This window comes from Euphorbia lathyris, chromosome 3, assembly GCF_963576675.1.
Source record: "Euphorbia lathyris chromosome 3, ddEupLath1.1, whole genome shotgun sequence".
Classification (NCBI taxonomy): Eukaryota; Viridiplantae; Streptophyta; class Magnoliopsida; order Malpighiales; family Euphorbiaceae; genus Euphorbia; species Euphorbia lathyris.
Window position 1 is genome coordinate 85,936,618 of NC_088912.1, and position 20,921 is coordinate 85,957,538.

Here is a 20,921-nt window from a genome sequence, read left to right on the forward strand (position 1 = left end):
GTTTAAAGTCTTTTACATTAATCGGAATTTGTTCATTTCTAAAAAGAATTATGAATTTCCTGTGAATCAAATTTTAAAATTTGTATTACATATATAATTATTTAATATTCATCCAATAATTATTATTCAATTATTCAATTGTTTTATTAATAAAAAATTTTGTTAATCAAATAAAATAAAAATAAAAAGGATAAAATTTGATTGAATCATACGACATTAACACAAAAAGTTTAAAGAGAAAATGAGAAACACAAACAACTCAGTGGAGAGATACTATATTATATTCATTATTTAGTACAATAATCTCATAATTAAAACCCCACTCACATATTACATAAAAGATTGAGGATTTGATAAAGTAAGGCATGTTTATTAAAAAAATTATATCATGAACCGAGATTAGTACTAGTCTCTTTATTCAGATGATGTCACGTCACCAAATTGATGTAAGAGTTTGGTCCGATTTTAGAAATTTTCACTTTTTTTTTAGATCTTACATCAATCAAAGAGAGTAAACATGGGATGGAAGACGAGGTTGAGCAACAACAACAAGAGGAAATTTCTTAGGAGTGGAAAGTCCAAAAATCTCCTCCATATTCAAATCATCTTTATCCATACCATTAGGCAATTTCCAATTAAACCCATGTATAAGATTAGCCAAACTTGCTTGAATAACCTTAACACCCAAAGGATACCCGGGGCACATTCGTCTTCCAGAACCAAACGGTAACAACTCAAAATCATGACCTTTAACATCAACATCCTTGCTACCGCCGATGAATCTCTCCGGCCAAAACTCGTCTGGGTTTTCCCAAATGGAAGGGTCTCTGCCGATTGTCCAGACATTGACAAGGACACGGGTGCCTTTTGGAATGTCGTAGGATTCTATTTTAGTGTCTTCACGACATTGTCTGGGTACTAACATTGGTGCTACTGGGTGTAATCTCATTGTTTCTTTTGCTATTGCGTTTATATATGGTAGATTTATTATGTCTTTCTCTTCTACGAGTCTTTCTCTTCCTATTACTCTGTCTAGTTCTTCTGTTGCTGTTTTGAAAATTTCTGGCTTTTTTAGGAGTTCTGATATTGCCCATTCTACTGTTACGGCTGAGCTTTCTGTTCCTCCTGCAATCATGTCCTGCTTGCACATGCATAAGAGCTATATTAATTAATGTTTACAAAGCCAGTACATATATTTATAGTATTGAATGACAAAATAAAGTTAATTTCAAATAAAAACATGTGATTGACAAAAAAAATTTATGTGGTTGATAAAATTTTCATTTTTATAAATTTGACCAATAAAAACCTAAAAATGAAAAATTTCAACATATTTTAAACAATTTTAATTTTTCGATTTTAGATTTAAGGCCATTTATGTGATTTTTTTTAATAGAGAAAAAATTAATGTTTACAGTTTAATGATTTAAAAAATAAAAAAAATGTGGTTTCATAGTAAATATGATACTAAACGACTTTACTTCTTGAAAACCTTCATTTTGAAGTTGTTATCGGTTAAATTTGACAAAATAATTTGTTTGCCAATTATAGATACCGATCTATAAAAAAAAACGTGTAACTACAGGATTTTATTTGAAATTAACACAAATAATATACACTCCTTTAAAGTTTTAAATTTAGAAAATTTAGAATATGATAGGGTAGGAAGAAACGTACATAGCAATTATATAAACATTTTTTTTTTTCTTTATAAGAACTTGGGGTCAGTCTGCCCACAATTTTTAAATGGAAATATTTTTTTTTCTTTTTATAAGAACTCTGGGTCAGTCTGCCCACAATTTATAGCTTAGGGAGGACCCAATGTGTTAGGATCGAAAATTTCCGATTTGAACCTCGGCAAACTGAGGATGAATATTATTTGTGTCCTGCAAGTAAAGACGTGGCGGAAATGGGATAGGTATTTTTGTCCCATAGGGATCTAGGATTGACCATGTAGGACAAAGAGCGATTGATACGCCGGTTAGGAGGACGGAAGAGTGGCAAATGGATGTAGTGGTGAGGAGTAGGGGAAGACCTCAGCAAACTTGGAGGAGGGTGATCGAGAGTGATATGAGTTTATTGGGGATTGAGGAAAATATAGTAGTGGATAGGAAAGAGTGAAGTAAGACAATTTGTGTCGCTGACACGACTTGATTTCATGATTTTATATAATAGTTCATGTTAGCCGACCCGAATCATTTCGGGACTAAAACTTGGTTGTTGTTGTTGTTGTAGGGATCTATATGGATTATCCAATTAATTCACCATATATTTATTTTTAGAGAAAAGTATAAAAGATAAATATTTTAGTTTGTTCGATTTGTAAAAATAATCCTCCTGGTTTTATCAAACAGGGATCTATGGTTTTTATTGTTTACAAACTGAATCATTCATTCAAAAATTATTATTGTGACTATTTACCTCAAAAAAGAGGGATTTAAAGCAATTAAAAAAATGATTTTATAAATTATCCAAAATATATAGTCTAACTTTAAAAAAAAAAATAAACCACAAGTATTGTTTTGACCGAAAAACTGACTCATGTATACTTTAACTATCAAATCTCATTTAAGACTCAGCTACATGGATGGAGAGTGAGGATGGGAAATGTTATCCCTTGCCCCACACTTTTTTATGTCCCTAAATGTTTTTGTAGCATTGATTTTGGAAATTTTAATCAATAATTGGATTTAAAGTTGGTTTAGTTCAACCCTTCATAGTTACTGTTTGCTTGATGTTTACCATTTTGTTCTTGCTACTAAAGTTAGTTGATTTTTATTGTGAAGTAGCTGTCACAATAGTGTTTTTCAATACGAATCAAATAATAAAGAGCGAAAGGATAAACTCCGATCTGAATTAACATTTAAAAAAAAATTATCCTTAACATATGAAATAGTAAAAATTTATCTTAAATATTTCTAAACAAGTTCAATTTTACATGACCTAATAAAAAATTTGAACGAAATTTAGTCGTTGTTTAACTATCATCTCATACATTCTAAATAATTTTATCAATGAATTGATTTCATGCATTTTGGCAGTGGGTTTATAAACGTGTTAACAACACAGTAAACATTGTAGACCCTTTAACCGTTTTTTATGATTACTTTATATATAATAAATTTAATTATTTGTAAATATGTTGGTAGTAGAGTAAACATTTTAAATATAATTAATGTTTGAAAAATCCCAGATAACAGTTAAATAACCATTAAATAAATTTTATTAATTTTTTATTATAAAGTTTTACAAAATACATTTCCAAAAATTAATAATAATAGAAACAATTTTAAAGCTTATCCTTAATTAAATGTGACTTAGGATCTGTTTATCTACTTGTTATTTGTTGTTGATGTAAAATAGAGATTTTCTGTTTGAGCCGTAAAAGGCAAACAGGCTAATCAAACACCTAAACTCGGTTTTTTAAATTAAAAAGGCAACGAGAATATAAAAAGTAGATAAACAAACACTGTGAAATATAGATGTATGTTTAATTAGAAACAACTTAATTTATTAAAAAGAACAAAAAATTAAATTAAGCGAATATACCTGTGTAAAAGCCTTGACACCAATTCGTTCAAGCTTGACTTCAAGATTAGGATCATCAGCAAGTTGCAGAAGAAGATCCACCATATCCTTAGCTTGATAATTCTCCATCCTCTTCCTCCTCGAATCATGTTCATCCAAAACATGATCCAAAAATCTATCGAATTTCTTACTCACAGCTTTCATTCTCTTTATATTCCCCTGCAAATCCAAAAAACTAAGCCAAGGAATCGAATCTCCGATATCCAAAACTCCGTTAAGCAAAAAAAGCTCATCCAGCATCTCCTTAAACTCCTCCGGCGTCACAATCTCATCCTCCCCTTCGCTTTTCACCGTGTATTTCTTCCCCAAAACCATCCGGCTAATCACGTTCAGACTAAGATCGGAGAGATGATCTTTCAGATTAATCGGGTTTCCTGCCGATGAAAACATGCTTTTCATCACCAATTTTAGCTCTTCGATTCGGATGTACTCGAACGATTCGAGTCGTTTCGCGCTAAAAAGCTCCATCAAGCACATCTTTCGCGCTTGTCTCCAGTACGCTCCGTACGGGGACCATGTGATATCTGAGTAATTGTAGGTGGTGTATTTACCGGCGGCGGTTTTAGGCCGGCCGACGAAGGTTAGATCCTGTGTTTTGAGGATTGTTTTGGCCATTTCGACGGAGGAGCCTACGATTACCGGGAATGAACCGAACTGGAGTTGCATAATGTGGCCGTACTTTTGGGATAGAGAATGGAGTGAACGGTGGGGGAGAGAGCCTATAAGGTTGAGGTTTCCGATTATTGGCCAAGGTTTTGGACCTGGTGGCAGGTTGAGTTTCCGGCGGCGGAAACGACGAGAGAGGAGGATTACAGCGACGGTGGCGAGCCAAGCCGCGGCGTAGACAACCCAAGCAGGAGATTCCATTTCGTATGGGGGAATTGCCAAATATGGAATGGAAGTGGTAGAAAATTGAAATTGGTGTGTTGTATTTATAGTGGGAAAGAAGCAGACTTGAGCACATAGGTGTAAACTCTGTTTTTGGATTAGGATTTTTATTATTTTAATTTAATTGAAATCTTATGTTCTCTTTTCCATACTCTAATTAAATTTTAACTTTTTTTTTTTTATATAGGTTTAGTACATCATTTGTTTCTGAACTTGCCCGAAAAAAACTTGATTGACTCCTTGAACTTTCAAAGTATTTCGATAGCCTCTTAAACTTACATAAAATGTTCAGTTAGCCCATGAACTTGTGTAAAACGTAATCAAATAATCACTCGATTGTAAAAAAAAATAAGTTAAATGTGGAAGATATGTTGCAAATATCTTAAAAAGTAGGGCCGTTTTAAACTTTTTGGGGCCTCTGCGCTAAATTTTTATCAAATGGTTAATATTTAATAGGATTTCGTATTAAGAAAAATATAAAAAGAAAAAAAAGAATGGTAAGGTTATGAATTTTGAATGGTTGAATATCTAAATTAAATATGCACTCAATGTAGTGAGAGAGTGTAAATAAATCTTATTGTATTATATTAGTATTATTTATTTAATTTAAGCTATTTATATTTGACTAAACACGTCTTTAATTTCAAGGTCCTTATAATTTTGAGACTCTGTGCAGTAGGGCTTATTGCACACCCTCATCTACCCCTCTATTAAAAAGTTAAAACGACAAAGGTTAGGGTATGCGATTCTAATATTAGAGAAGAAATTTTTTTATAGTTAAACGAGAAAAAACTTTTTTTAATACGTTTTAATCTATTTTGTTAATTATGTAATTAAATTTCAATGCATGTGCAATATATCTTCTGCATTTAACTTATTTTTTTACAACCGAGTGAGTAATTGATTATATTTTATGTAAGTTTAGGAAGCTATCGGAATACTTTGAAAATTGAGGAGGCAATCAAGGTTTTTGGACAAATTCAGACAGGAAATGAAATGATATATTAAACTCGGTGCCCGCTATGGTTACTTTGTTTTTTACAAAGTACCGTTACTTGGTGTGGTTTTCACCATTGAATGATGGAGCATAAAATTTATCCAATGGTGAAAATGAGCACCAAGTAACGGTACTTTATAAAAAACAAAGTAACCATAGCGTACACCATTAAACCCTTTTTATAATTAAGTTGGTCTAACAAGTTTATTTTAATGGAATTGTTGAGAGAAGTTTCTTACTATTCTATAATATGATTGACATATGATGGAAACAACCGTTGGTAATTAAATTTGATTAGTCGTTTTCAAAAAGTTGTGAAAAACACTATGATATTAAATTGAATGACCCCTCGAATGATGTTCTACGGTGGGTATGCATTATAGTTTTAATATAATGTTAGGTTTAGAATGTCATATACTAGGAGAAATTTTACATTAAGCTTGCATACCAACTACGAAGGATTTGGTATGCCAAACCAATTAGAATTTGACAAGTGTTAGAAACATTAACAGATAATTAAATATAATTAAAAATTAAAAATAACAGAATTTGACAAGTGATGTTGTCCATTCTCTCCTCGCGTCTTTTCTCATTCCTTTTCTTTTTGCATCAGTATCTATTTAAGAGAATGTCTCTTCCAGAACAACAATAACGACATAAAATAAATTTTCGGTTTGTTCATTATAAATAAAATTTTCTCTTTATTTATCACCGACTGTAGTAGCTATAAACGAGCCCTTTCTAAACAAATCCAGAACTTCTTCGAAGGGGCATTGGCTAGCTCAGCATGCGATGGGGTTATCGCTGATTTAGACTTTTTTTATTGGAGAAGAGACGGTTTCCAAATTGAGGTTCAGTAATAATTATAAGGTTATTTATCCAATCAAACAAGGTCAAGTCGATAATTGTGTGAATTATGTGCTTGAACTAACAGCTAGGTATACTACATCCAAAGTTGGTTTTTGTATAGTTCAGTTAAGGCTCTAATCAACGAGAGTGCATTGTAATGGAAAAGTTGATTACATTTTGAATTTTGATAGTATAAATGGAGATGAAAAATACATGAGATTGCTGAATGACAATGAAAAGATGTAATCCTCCACAATTGCAGATGCCTAAAGAAAACGAAGAAGAAGAGATCGTGAGGAGAGAAGAGAAGGATTGCAAAATTGGGGATAAAATTAAAATGTTTTTATTTTTAAATTATTTATAATTACATGTTAATTCTTTTAACACTTGTCAAAATATAATTGGACCTGGCATACCAAATCACATGTCCTAAGTGGTATGCCAGGCGTATGGTAAAATTTCTTTATACCTAGCTAAAGACACAGCAATATGAGTATGCACATAAACCGTCATATCAGCTATTCTTTTAATAAAAAAACATTTTGAACACTTAGAAGTAAAAAAAAAACATTTCGAACACTTAGAGAGAAGTAACTGGTAAGAACTAATGACAAAGTCAAATTCAAAAAGATCTATGGTGTATGAATGAATTGTTTCGTCTACTTCTACTGCATCCATTTCGATCACCAAGTTACAAAAGTCGTGCTCACTGATAAATAGTAGTGTCTTGTTGGGAGAATTCCGCAAGTGCACGGTTTCGTTTGTAGTAATAAAAAAATATCGATCCCACAGAGAACGTCTGATAATTTGATTAAAAATTATTATTTTGATTAAATTCGTTTTCTCGAGATTTACAGAAAATCGTTAATGGTTTAATTGGTTTCTAATTCTAATTTTGGTTATAGTTAAGATTATAATTTATAGAAATTATGTTTAGATAAAAGTAAATATTCAAAGCTTATTTATATTAAGCAAGAAAACAACTTATAACTTTGATCTGATTATTGGGGTAAATTTCATCAATGGTGTATAACCTTTACCCCATTTCACACTTTGGTGTACAACCTTCAATTTGTCTCACTAATATATACGAACTTATAGATGACCTCCCACTATGGTGTACAACAGGTAAAAATGACCGGTCAAAGCATGGTCAACGCGCCACCTCAGCATTTTTCATTCCAATCATTAATAAAAATGGACCTACCACATGTGTAATTACTGAAATACCCTCATCCCTCCCAAATAGAATAGTAAAGTTAGACTCTCTCTCTCCTTCCTTCAACTCATCTCCATATCTTTTCCTTTCTCTCTCTAACTCTCCCTCTCTCTAAAAAAGCTAAAGAATGAGAAGGGTTGACTGGATTATTATAACAGTAAAAGCCAAAAAAGGCACTGATAATGGACTCCCACTGTCATCAATGTGAACTTATCATTCTGGTTCAATTTCGTAGATATCATTAAGAAGCTTGGTGAGTTAGTTAATCTGTTACAGATCCGATTGTTATTCGCATATTCATTTGTTAATGTATTGCAGATAGACCATTCAATTATAGAGAGGTTTGGGGGTAAGAGGAAGAATTTGTATAACTAGCAGAGTTTATCCTAAAATTGTTGTTGATAACACAGATCACATTTATGTATTCAACAATGGAACTCTTAGCATTAAGATCTCAAGCTTGAACTATTGGGGAATAAACAAAGCTCAATTTAGACAACACCAAAGTAACATGGGATCAGACACAAATATCATTAAGGCAATGGAATAAAGATCTTGTCCTTTCCCTCATGATGTTTATGCAATTTTAATTTGGGTTGAAACCTAATTACTTTTTGTAAGACAAGCCTACAAAAGCCACTTTAAATCTCCTAAAATGGGATGAATAATTTTACGAAATTATGAGATTCCAGTTAGTGAAATTTATGTAATTAGTTTTGTTTTTATATTAAAAGAAAATAGAAATCGACAAATTTTCTTGAATAATGGACGCTTTTTAATTCTATACCATCCTGAACTTAAACTTCCTTTCAAGTTTTAAAATCTGAATTCATTTCTTCCAATATTAGCTTGATTTGAGTCTGACCCCACATAGTATTAGATATTCTTCCATTGCGTTTTTTTTTTGCCTTTTCTGATTCAATCCGTTTTTCTGGTTTTGGCATTGATCTTTAGTGTTTTGCTTCCGTGAAATTTCTTAAGTTTTGCTGATTGATATGGATTATTTATTTTTACTCTTTTCATTTCAGATTGTTGAGAAGTATGTCAAATTGATCTTCATTCCTATCAACGATATCATGATTGGATCTATTTAGGTAAAGGAAAGATTAAATGGATAGAAATAAGGTATAGAGAGAGAAGTTAGTGAGAGAAAATGAAAGGGGAAGGAGGAAGAAGAGGGTATAAAAATAATTTTATATTAGGTGGGTCAATTTTTGACTTTTTGACCGGTCAAACTATTGAGGTGGCGTGTTGACTTTGTGTTGACCGGTCATTTTTACCTGCTGTACACCAAAGTGAGAGGTCACCTATAAGTTCGTATATATTAGTGAGACAAATTGAAGGTTGTACACCAAAGTGTGAAATGGGGTAAAGGTTGTACACCATTGATGAAATTTACCCCTGATTATTGAGATGTAACAATTTATCAATTAATTCAATTTAATAGGCTTTGAACTGTAGTCAATCTTTTTCCTCGGCCTAAGACTGAAAACCTTAATCAAATTCGGTGTTTATATCCGATTAATCGATCTCTCGCAATGACCAAATATAAATCTGAATTTGCTTAAGTGTTCAACAAAGTTTTCATGGAAAATATCAGATTTGTTTATAAATGATTTTATGAAAACACCAGTTAAATTACTTAAGAATATCGCCTAGATCAAACTTAAAATAACAACAGTAAAGAAAGAATTGTATTAAAAAGATAATTCATTAGTTTGATTTGAAACGTCACAAGTTAACAGAGAAAAAGAAGCTTTGATAGCATTTTGACTAATTAAGTTCCGGGTTGTCAATCCTTTCCTCAACTTCGTAGGTTTGTCAAACCCTAGGGCACCTCCTACACTGGTTCCTCTCGCTGAATCATCGAAATAGCACCTACTCGGTCGCTACAAAGCATAAACTCGTCTTGAGTAAACTCTAATGAAAATAATAAAATCTACATATTGTATCCCTAACTATTTGCACAACTTGTAACTTTATAACAAGTTTGTCTAACTACAACCAACATGAATTCTGAATTTCTTCCTCTATTTATAATTATCCAAGAGGTGTGCTTGAAGAGACGTATCCATTGGTGAAGAGTTGCCTCTATCCGGATGAAAGGATGCGTCGTTTGGAAATTAACACATGTAAAATGTCTCTTAACATCTTGTTGTTTCTGTAGAGATTTTAGGAATCTCTGTCGTGGCTTTAGGGAGCAAGGAGGAATGGACGAAATTCTTACTGTTGTTGCTGCAGGGCGCAGGGCGCATGTCGCAATCGAGATATTGATAATCTCGGCCGCGACAGAGACATTTCTCCACTTCTTTTGTTGTGTGCTGAAAATCTCTGACGCGGCTTCTGAATCTCGTACGCATCTTTCACTGAAAACTTGATTTCTTACTCGTTTTTGCTCCATTTTAGCTTCTGATTCGGATTATCACCTTAAGGCCCAAGAGGCCCACCAACGTCCGAGAAGCAGAGGGCCCCCCAGGCCCAAGTCTGTCCGATATAAATAGACCATTAAAGGAAGAAGCACGGATCGGGTAACTCATAACCTCTCTACTTCACTCACACTAGATTAAAAAGCTCTCTAAGAATAACTAACTGTCTTAATCTTCGGAGTATCCGCAGGGACCGATCCCCGCGCAGGGCCGATCCACGAGAAGGCAGGACCTCCCCGACGGAACCCCCGGATCACTATTCCGCATTCCCAGATTATTTGGTGCGGTGAGCGTGGAATACAAGTGACTTCGAAGCTTCAAACAAAATGCAGACCCCTACTGAATCTGCCCCGACTACAGTACCCGAAATGGGAGTAACTAGCTCCATGATGCACGCCGAGCGTTCCACTCCGAACGTTCCAATTTCCCCCAGAAACCTAGGGCCACTGATGGAGGAAGTGAGCCCTGAAGAAGAAGAGACCTACAACACTACTCAACTCCTTAGTGCAATCCAAGGTTTTCAGACAACCCAGGCGATTCATACGGCGGCTCAGATGAAGGTCATAAACCAACAAAGGAGCTTGCAGGAGGAGAACGCCAAAATCTAGCAATACCTGAAAGAGGCAGAAGAAATACAAAGAGAAGGGACGTTGCCAGGGGAGTCCGCGGGGCCAGTGGTCATCGCAGGAAGAGGAGTCGGGGCCGTTACGGCCAGTGAGGGCGGAGCGCGGCGTGAGGAGACCGCAGTCGCGAATAGCGAAGACTTGTTGGAACTAAAAATCCAGCGTTTTCTAAACAAAAGGGCCCTCGGAGGCGTCATGGGAGGAAGCATCACCTCCAGCAAAATGCCACTAGTGCAGAGGATCATCGAGACAAGGTTCCCACGGGACTGGAAAGCTCCTCGATTGTCCCAGTATTCAGGGACCGAGGACCCGAACGATCATGTGGCATCATTCATGAGCACCATCAACTTATACTCGAAGGACGAGGACATCATGTGCAAGGTCTTTCCGACCACCCTCTCGTCTAGTGCGCAGGAGTGGTATCGAGGACTTGCTCCAGAATCAATCGACTCTTTTGATCTCCTAAAAGATCTTTTCCTCTCCCGATTTGCCGCAGCAGCGAAGGTTAGGAAGATCAGTTCATACCTCAATGGGCTCAAGCAGCGAGCAACTGAGCCTCTGCGCAACTTCCTCTCAAGGTTTCACCATATGGCCTCACAAGTTAAGGGCCTCAACCTGGAGGTGGCTCATGACGCCCTGGCAAAAGGGACCTCATGCGAGCCTCTTAAGCAGAAATGTTTCCAAAAAATGCCAAGATCTTTCGAAGAGCTCATGACCATGGCGCAAAACTTTGTCAGATACGATGACTGTGACCGGCCCGCCGGTTATGAGGAGTCAGAAAGGGACAAGGCCAGAGGAGACACGCACAAGCAGGAGAAAGGCTGGCCGATCCCGGAGGTATGTGAGGAAGCTCGAGCCCGCAAGGAGGCCCCAATGCCTTTTCCGGCTCGGACTGAGCGGGCAAACTTGGAGCGTCGGGGAGATCGATCCCGTGGTAAGGAGGTACATTACGCTACTCAGAGCCAACCTCGCCGATTCACACAGCAAATTCCGGCCGCCGACATGAACAAGACCCGTGCAGAAAAAGAGTACTGCGAGTATCACAAATCCTCCGGTCATTCCACGGAGAACTGCTATCAGCTGCAAAGAGAGATCGAGCGGATCACGGAGCAAGGCGCGCCACCAAAGGCGACCAGGCAAAGGGAGTAGAGCCCGAAGCAGCGGGAAGCAGGTCGACCAGAGGAGCCAAAACGGCCGAGGTACCATGGGGAGATACACATTATAAGGGAGGGGGTACCAGCGTTCTCCGCACCACCGGAGAGCTCCCGTAAGAGGAAGGCAGTCGGGCAGACCCTGACGGTACAGCCACCCCTTCGGACCAACCATTCGGAGGCTCTGGTTGTGACTATCAACATCGCCGGCTTTAAAACGCACCGGGTGCTGGTAGACACGGGAAGTTCGGTGAACCTGCTCACCTGGACGACACTCCGCGCAATGAAGAATACTCACACTGCCCTCAGAGCCGGAACTTTCCCTCTGGTCGGCCTGTCGGAGATCAAAGTCCCGGTCAAGGGAGTTATCACATTGCCTACTATTTTCTCCGGAGGAGTCGAGGAAACCGAGGAGACTGCAGAGTGGGTGGTGGTCGATATCCCACTAGCCTACAACGCCATCATCGGAAGGCCCCTGCTGGCTGCCCTGAGAGCCACGATTGATATCTCCGGTTTGTGCTTGACCTTGCCAATTCAGCACGGAAGGATCGCCATCCAGGGAGATCGCATATTGGCCAAAAGATTGCAGTGGGAGGCAACTCAGCCCCGGACAGCGCTCTACCTGGAGGACGGTCTGATGGACGTGAGAGGGTACAATCCTGTGCCTATCGAGCCGGTCGACGACTGTGTCCTCGGAGATAACCAGACTGTAAAGATCGGGACCAGGCTCGCGTCCCCTTTGGCCAACGAAATCAAAGCTGTCCTGTCAGAGCACTCGGATGTGTTCGCTTGGTGCACCGAGGACATCACGGGGGTCTCACCTGATCAAGCAGTACACAAGCTAAGCATCGACCCCTCCGTCGAACCCTTAAAACAGAAGATGCGAGTACAGGCAAAGGACAAGCAGGTCGCAGTAAAGGCAGAGATTGACAAACTCCTAGCTGTAAAGTTTATTCGCGAGGTTAACTATCCGGATTGGCTTTCTAACGTTGTACTTGTAAAGAAATCCAACGGGAAGTACCGCATGTGTGTAGATTTTACGAATGTTAATAAATCTTGCCCCAAGGATTCTTACCCGCTGCCTAATATAGATCAGCTCCTTGATCATACTGCTGGTCGCAAGATTTTGTCTTAGTTCGATGCTATCGCCGGGTTCCAGCAGATCCCTCTGGACCCAGCCGACGCCGAAAAAACCTCCTTCATTACGCATGAAGGCACGTATTGCTACAATATCATGCCTTTTGGGTTAAAGAATGCGGGAGCCACGTACCAGCGATTGGTAGATAAGATGTTCGCACATCTCATTGGCAAGACAGTACAAGTGTATATCGATGACATGGTGGTCCTCAGCACCGAGGAAGGCGACCATCCGCGAGATTTGGCGGAGGTATTTAAGATTTTCAGAGCCTATAACCTTAAACTAAACCCAGAGAAATGTTTCTTCGGAATTTGAAGCGGCAAGTTCCTGGGTTGCGTGGTGTCAGAAAAGGGCATCGAGCCTAACCCTGCGAAGATCGAGGCAGTTTTGGCAATGGAGCCACCGCGTGACCTGCAAGGGGTTCAAAGATTCAACGGAAGGATCATCGCTTTGGGGCGTTTCATCTCTTGCTCGGCACAGCGGTGTTTGCCCTTTTACAAAGCAATAAAAAAGGAGCATCCCTTTAAGTGGTCTGCGGACTGCCAGGCTGCGTTCAACACCATCAAAAGTTTCCTTGCCACTCCCCCGCTGCTGTCGGTGCCAGTACCAGAGCGGGATATTCACCCATATTTCACCATCGCCGATGAAACAGTAGGAGTCATTTTAACTCAAGAAGAGGGGACGGAGCTTTACCCAATCTACTTTCTGACCAAAGTGTTGAAAAGAGCCGAGGTCCGATACTCCGAAGTCGAAAAGGCTCTGTTCGCTATAACTCAAGTGTCAGAGCGTTTGAGACCGTACTTCCAAGCACACACGGTTGTGGTCAGAACAAATTACCCACTGAAAAAGGCCGTCCAAAAACCAGAGGTCTCCGGACGAATCACCAACTGGTCCGTTCGGCTATCCCAGTTTGACGTACGGTTTGAGCCCCGCACGACGATCAAAGCTCAGGTACTATCCAACTTCATCGTCGAATTCATCGGCTCATCTACCACCAACCCCAAGACAACTACGGCTCGCACCAGCGACGTTTGGACTATGAGCATAGATGGGTCCTGCGCTCCAGGACGGGCAAGCGCTGGCATAGCCATTCAAGGACCCAACAATCTCCACATGCGGTACGCCATCCGGCTCAATTTCCCAACCATAAATAATCAGGCAGAGTATGAGGCCTTGATTGCAGCTCTTAGATTTTTGAAAACTATAGTGAACGGACAGCTGACGATATACTCGGACTCAAAGCTCGTCGTTAGCCACGTCAGCGGCACCTACAAGGCGAAAGATCCGACGATGTGCCAATACTTAGCCCTCGCCACATCCTTGATCAACGACCTCAAAACGAAAGGAATAGCCCTTGACCTCATACTGGTACCATGAGAGGAGAATGAGGAAGCGGATGGTATCGCCGCTCTGGCAGCGGGCGAACAGACTAATGACCCGAACACTCTCATCGAGGTCGCCGGGGCCCCGGCCATTCATGTAGAAAGCTCGCTACGGATCGATCCGGCAGATGCCGCGGAAGGGGGATGGAGAAGTCTAATTATCAGATATCTTCAGGACGGAACACTCCCCGTAAATCGGACGCAGGCATCCCTCATTGTCTGACGTTCTTGGCGTTATGCACTGCATGAAGACTTACTGTATCGGAAATCTGCCATGCATCCCTGGTTGCGCTGTATATCTGAGGAGGAGGGCGATCACTGTCTAAAAGAAATTCACCAGGGCGTCTGTAGCTCATATCAGAGCGCCCGAACAATTGCGAAGAAGGCCCGGCTCTAGGGGCTCTACTGGCAGACCATGGATTCCGATGCAACACGTCTAGTTCACAGTTGTCAGGCATGTCAGCTACATGCCAACACTCATCACGCCCCAGCGGCTCCATTCAAGGGCATTATCACACCTTGGCCATTCGCGGTGTGGGGCATTGACCTGCTCGGCCCTTTCCCGATGGCTCTAGCTCAAAAGCGCTTCGTTGTAGTGGCGGTCGATCATTTTACCAAGTGGATCGAGGCTGAAGCAATTGCCAAGATAACAGCAGATAACGTGATCGGTTTTCTCAAACGAGCAATCATATACCGATTCGGGGTCCTTTACTCCTTCATCACGGATAATGGGAGGCAGTTCGACTGTGGTCAGTTCCGTGATTTCTACGCGGATTGGGGTATCAGAGGACGATACACCTCGGTCGCGCACCCTCAGAGCAACGGCCTCACTGAGGTAAGCAACCGGACACTCCTGCGAGGAATCAAAACGCGCCTCTCCGACCAAGGCAGGACGTGGCCCGACCACATTACCGTAATATTATGGTCATACCGCACTATCCCTCACTCGGGAACAGGAGGCACTCCTTTTTTCCTCGCTTACGGAGCAGAAGCAATGGCACCATCTGAAATCATCCTTCGCTCCCCCCGATAGACCAGTTTCGAAGAGGTCGACAATAACGCGGAGCTCGCGGAAGCTAGTGACCGACTAGAGGAAGAGCGCCTCAATGCTCTATTGCACATCACGGCCCATAAATAGAACATAGCGCGTTATCACGATAGGAGAGTTCGCCCTCGCACTTTTCAAGTCAGGGACCTTGTGCTCAGAGACGCCGCAGCTGCACAGTCCCCATTGGCTCAGGGCAAGCTCGGCCAATCATGGGAAGGACCATACAAGATCGACACCGTTCTCCATAATGGAGCTTACAAGATCGCCTCTTTAGACGGTTTGGTCTACGACAATAGCTGGAATATCCAGACATTGAAGAAGTATTTTCAATAGCTTGTAAGGAAAATCATCAATAAAAGTTTCTCATTTTTTTTCTGTGTTTTGTTGAAAAACCTCACCTTGATGAGAATCGAAAGCGAACTCCCTGTTTTCGGCCCTTGCACCGCAAGAGCATCTATATGCTATCCAAAGGGCTTATCGAGCATCTCGGTCGCCTACGTAATCGACCAACAACCCCATATTGTTATCAATTGCTATAAAGCGGGCACAACAACGCGTTTTCCGCTGCAAGAGCATCTATATGCTATCCAAAGGGCTTATCGAGCATCTCGGTCGCCTACGTAATCGACCAACAATCCCATATTGTTATCGATTACTCGAAAGCGGACACAACGATGCGTTTTCCACTGCAAGAGCATCTATGTGCTATCCAAAGGGCTTATCGAGCATCTCGATCGCCTACGTAATCGACCAACAATCCCATATTGTTATCGATTGCTCGAAAGCGGACACAACGATGCGTTTTCTACTGCAAGAGCATCTATATGCTATCCAAAGGGCTTATCGAGCATCTCGGTCGCCTACGTAATCGACCAACAATCCCATATTGTTATCGATTGCTCTAAAGCGGGCACAACAACGCGTTTTCCACTGCAAGAGCATCTATATGCTATCCAAAGGGCTTATCGAGCATCTCGGTCGCCTACGTAATCGACCAACAATCCCATATTGTTATCGATTGCTCGAAAGCGGACACAACGATGCGTTTTCCGCTGCAAGAGCATTTATATGCTATCCAAAGGGCTTATCGAGCATCTCTGTCGCCTACGTAATTGACCAACAATCCCATATTGTTATTGATTGCTCTAAAGCGGGCACAACAACACGTTTTCCGATGCAAGAGCATTTATATGCTATCCAAAGGGCTTATCGAGCATCTCGGTCGCCTACGTAATCGACCAACAATCCCATATTGTTATTGATTGCTCTAAAGCAGGCACAACGATGCGTTTCCCATTGCAAGAGCATCTATATGCTACCCAACGGCCTATCGGGCATCTAGATCGCCTTCGAACTAGCCTAGCAATCACATATTGTTGTCCATAATTTGTGGGCCAACACTGCATTGCGTCCCCCGCTGCAAAAGCATCAAAATGCTATCCACTAGGCTAGTCAAGCACCTCTGGTGGTCTCTTGACCGCCAAAACAATCTCGTGTTATAACTACATTATCATGCCCCGTTAACCAGCACTAGACAAACATATTAAACGCTCACTAAGGAAGAAAATTTTAGGGTACACACGAAGAAGCAAAACCACATAGACTTATATTTCATACCCAGCCAAACATTACACAAGTCCATAACAGAAGAAAGGCCTCAACAACGGCCAAAACACGGAAAACTACAGATCAAACACATCGCCATCACTCGAGGTTAGCATGGATACTGTCAGGGTTCGGGATGGCATCCGTGTCCATAAGGGCTTGATGCACTGCTCGCCAATCTATGCATTCATCGGTATTGTGCCCGTTCTGCCTATGGTACAAGCATGCTTTCCCCACATGAGTCACTCGGTGTGCCGGATCGGCCGGTATAGGCCTTAGGAATCCCTGTCTCGAGAATTCAAGAAAAACTACGCTGCGAGGTTTCACCGGATCGACGAACGTCGCCCCATGGGGACGGCTCGATGAAGCATGGCGCCCTAGACGACGGTTCTCCAGCACAAGAGGAAGGTTCATAACCCGGTCTAGTTCATCGGCTAGCAGCCGCCTAACCCAGGCAGGATGAGGATTTGTCACGGGCACCACCGACTCATCAGGGTTCAGGAACCCGATCCCATCTTGCGACCAGACTTTCTTCTCAGTGGAAGAAAAGGCGCTGATAACAACTTCGCATGAGTCAGTCGCGGATCCAGTATAGGGTGCGGAACTCTCACTCTCCCCGTTTCGACTTCTCCGTGAAAAACTCCGATTCATCCATACAGGAGAAGCATATCGCACTTTCTTGTCCAGCTCGTGATCATCCCTCGGGGGATAATACACGTAGGGATGAGGCATTGCCGATATAGCCTTCTGAACTTCGAGCACCTTAGCAGAATCTACGACATCCCGGAGTGACATCACAATGAAGCTAGAAGTAAAGAAAAAGGAGCAAATAGAAATTTGAGTGCTTAAAATAGGAGCACCACATGCACAAAAACCACAAGCAGAAATCGACTCCTATTTATAGCAAAGCAGGAAAAGACTTGAAAAACACATCATGCAAGCTCAAATCAAATCAGTGCAGAATGATGATCACGCTAAACTGCAAAAAGATCCACAAAGATACCAACCGTACAGAAATTATTACACTTTTGAAAAAAAAAGAACAGTCTCAATCACTTCTTCTTGAATCGACCGCAGAACTCTACGGCTTTCGCCTGGGCCGCCTTATCGTACACATTCGGAGAAAATATAACCTTCGGAGGCACATCATACCCGGCGGAGTGAGTAGCAGCGATCAGCATCATCCTATCCATTTTGATCAGCTTCTCCTCGCGCTGACCCGTAAGAGCACGCAGCTCGCTGGCCTCCTTTCGAGCAGCTTCAAGCTCTCGCCTCAGCTTCTCGTTCTCCTCGACCAACGCGGTGGCTTGCTTAGCTCTCTCGTCACTTTTCTCCTTCATTCGGCGAGTCCATAGGGTGGCGAACTTGAGCATAACTTTATAGGAACGAATTTTCTCCACATCAAGCTTCAATTTTTTCGCCAGCTCCACCCTGCCTCCTGTCTCAACCTTTAGCTTCTCGGCCAGCACGGTAATCTTGCCCTCTCGGCGCTCCAACAGCTCCCCGGCGGCGGCCACTTTCCCATTTGCCGTTTCCAGATCCTTCACCGCGTTCCGCAGGCTTTGCTCCATGTCCCGAAACAGGTTCTCGTCATTTACACACATGTCAAAGACAGTGTTAGCATTTTGAATGGCCTGCATTAAAATAGTATAACTCAGTGTATAGTGTTTAGAAACAAATTTAGGCGAGCAGGTCAAGAGAGCTTACCACTCCAAGCGCTGATAGGGTCTCCACGCCGAGGTTCATCTTGGACACACCATCCATTCGGACAACTTCCTCGGGGACCTTAGCTACGCGAGCCATCGCCCGAGCTAGTTCAAATGTTGCCATATTCGAATGAACCGACAAGCCCATAACATACTCGCGGAACTTGGCAATCTTGACGTCCATTCTCTTTATCATTTCCGGATGGTCGCCTACGTAATCCATCATCCCTGTTCCAAGATCGGAACCACCCTCGGTGCACGCTCGCTTAGAGCTGTCGGTTTCTCCACCAGTATCATCTCCAGCACGAACTTGGTCGCTCTCCATCCCAGCAACGGCCTTACCCTTGTCTTTCTTACGTTTCCGGGTAAGGGGCCTTTGAAGTTGTTTCTCAACCTGCTCCTCTTCCACATCCTTCACCTCAGCAGTTTGCTCAGCCTCCTGCTCCTCCACGGGCATCCCTTGCGGAACGTCTCCAGCAACCTCGAGGTCCTCGTTCACCGAGAGCACGCCCCCCATGCTCTGAACCACCTGGTTCGCATCTTCGAGCGAAGGAAATGACGCCAGGGATCCGGAAGCAACAACAAAAGCTTCCTTCGCAGTGTCGAGGCCAACACCAAATTCGTTTGGATCAAAGTCCATGCTGACACGGGGATCTCTGGGACCTGCACGATAAGAAAGAACGAAACATTTAGACCACATAGATCACATAGTAACAACACATTGAAAGAAATGAACAAAACCTACAACCCCGACCCCTCACCTACAACAGCGACGTTCACGGAAATCGCTTCTAGTTCTGCCAACTCTCCGGCTTTGAATTTGTACCCACGTTTCCACTTCTCAAAATCCGCTGCGCTCCATCCGGATATCTGAGCCATTCGCCATTGGTTCCAAATATAGTACCCGACGGCTAGAAAGTGACGCACAAGCTCGTCGACGTCTTGCTTACAATCTTTATCTGTTGGAAGCCCCTTTAAGTATGACACAAGCTGCTCCTCGAAAGGCAACTTTTCTCGAGTCTTTAGCCAACGGCTGGGATCCATGGGCTCCTCGTTCCACACTACTCGAAAAGGAAAATCGTCGTCTAGCTTTCGCACCAAAAAGTAACGGTGCCTATACTCGTGAACTTTATCCTTCAACCCGCCAATAACCTTGAACTTTTGGTGCGAGAAGGTAACGTGTTGCGACCGGGGCCCCTTATTCGGCCGAAAGAACTTGCGGAATACCAACCCAGTTGCCCGATATCCAGCCGACCGACATAGCGAGTAGAATGCCACCATCATCCTCCACCCATTCGGATGGATCTGACCAGGGCACAAGTCATATTATTTTAGAACCTCCATGAAAAAGGGAAGTAGGGGCAAACGCATCCCCGATTCAAGCTGCTCCTCATAAACGATAAGCTCGTTCGCGCCACCCGCATGATGAGCACGGATATCTTCCCCAAGCGCGACTAACTCGTAGGGCTTCCCCAATCGATACACCGCAGAAATAGCGGCCAAATCCCTGGAAACAAAAATACTATGCGCATCCTCGACCGAAAAAGATTCCGGCCTTTTTGGCCGCTTCACTCCCTCAAATCACCGACCATCAATATTAGTGACCCCCGCGGCACGAGTCCATACCCTCTGGCGCATTTCCTCGTAAATCGAAGCCAGGGGACGCTTTTCGGTAATCAAGCCCTCTGGTACCACTACCACTACCTCAAGAACTCTGGCGGCAACTCCCCCCAGCGGCCGCTCGACACTAGGCGGCGCATGCTCTAGGATTTTCTTCCTCTTTGTCGCCGTAGAAGCACTCTCCTCCCCCGCGGTCGCTCGCCTTTTTCGTTTTACGACCCGAGTTTGCGAAGCGTCACGCAGCGTAAAATCACCCGGTGTGACTGGAGGCAATCTTCTTAGGGCTCCCCGTGAAGAACCCTCTGACATACTCCCCCTCCCCACAATAAAACAACTAAAGAAAAGAGCGAAAGAAAGGAGAAATTAGAGGTACGACTGACCTCGCAATGGTTACGACTAGTGTCGTAAGGAAGGTTCAGCAAAGCTCCGTCAACTAATATGTCCGGTACCCAGCAAGCGCGACTAAAACGGCAGAACCGACGGAGCGATCAGCAGGTAACAGCGACTTCAAAAACAGCACGAGACGGTACAAAAGCAAAGAGGGAAAAGATTCTGGCAAAGTAAACCGAAAAAGAGGATTTACCCCTGCCTTTTATAGCCATCCAAAAAACGGAGGCGCCGGCAGAGCACGGTGTCCAAGGTGTCTTTTACGGCGCATGCAGAGGCATTTAATGAAGGGGT

At 42.1% G+C, this 20,921-nt stretch overlaps 1 protein-coding gene across 1 annotated transcript; it reads right to left on the minus strand.

Annotated features, from left to right (window-relative positions):
- Window positions 1–247: 247 nt before the first annotated feature.
- LOC136223026 (trimethyltridecatetraene synthase-like) lies at window positions 248–4,492 on the minus strand. The gene is made up of 2 exons (XM_066010808.1): window positions 3,550–4,492; window positions 248–1,138 (listed from the first exon to the last, which is right to left on the minus strand). The coding sequence occupies exons 1-2, from the start codon at window positions 4,453–4,455 to the stop codon at window positions 503–505; spliced, it is 1,542 nt and encodes a 513-aa protein (XP_065866880.1). The 5' UTR covers window positions 4,456–4,492; the 3' UTR covers window positions 248–502.
- Between the last annotated feature and the right edge of the window lie 16,429 nt (window positions 4,493–20,921).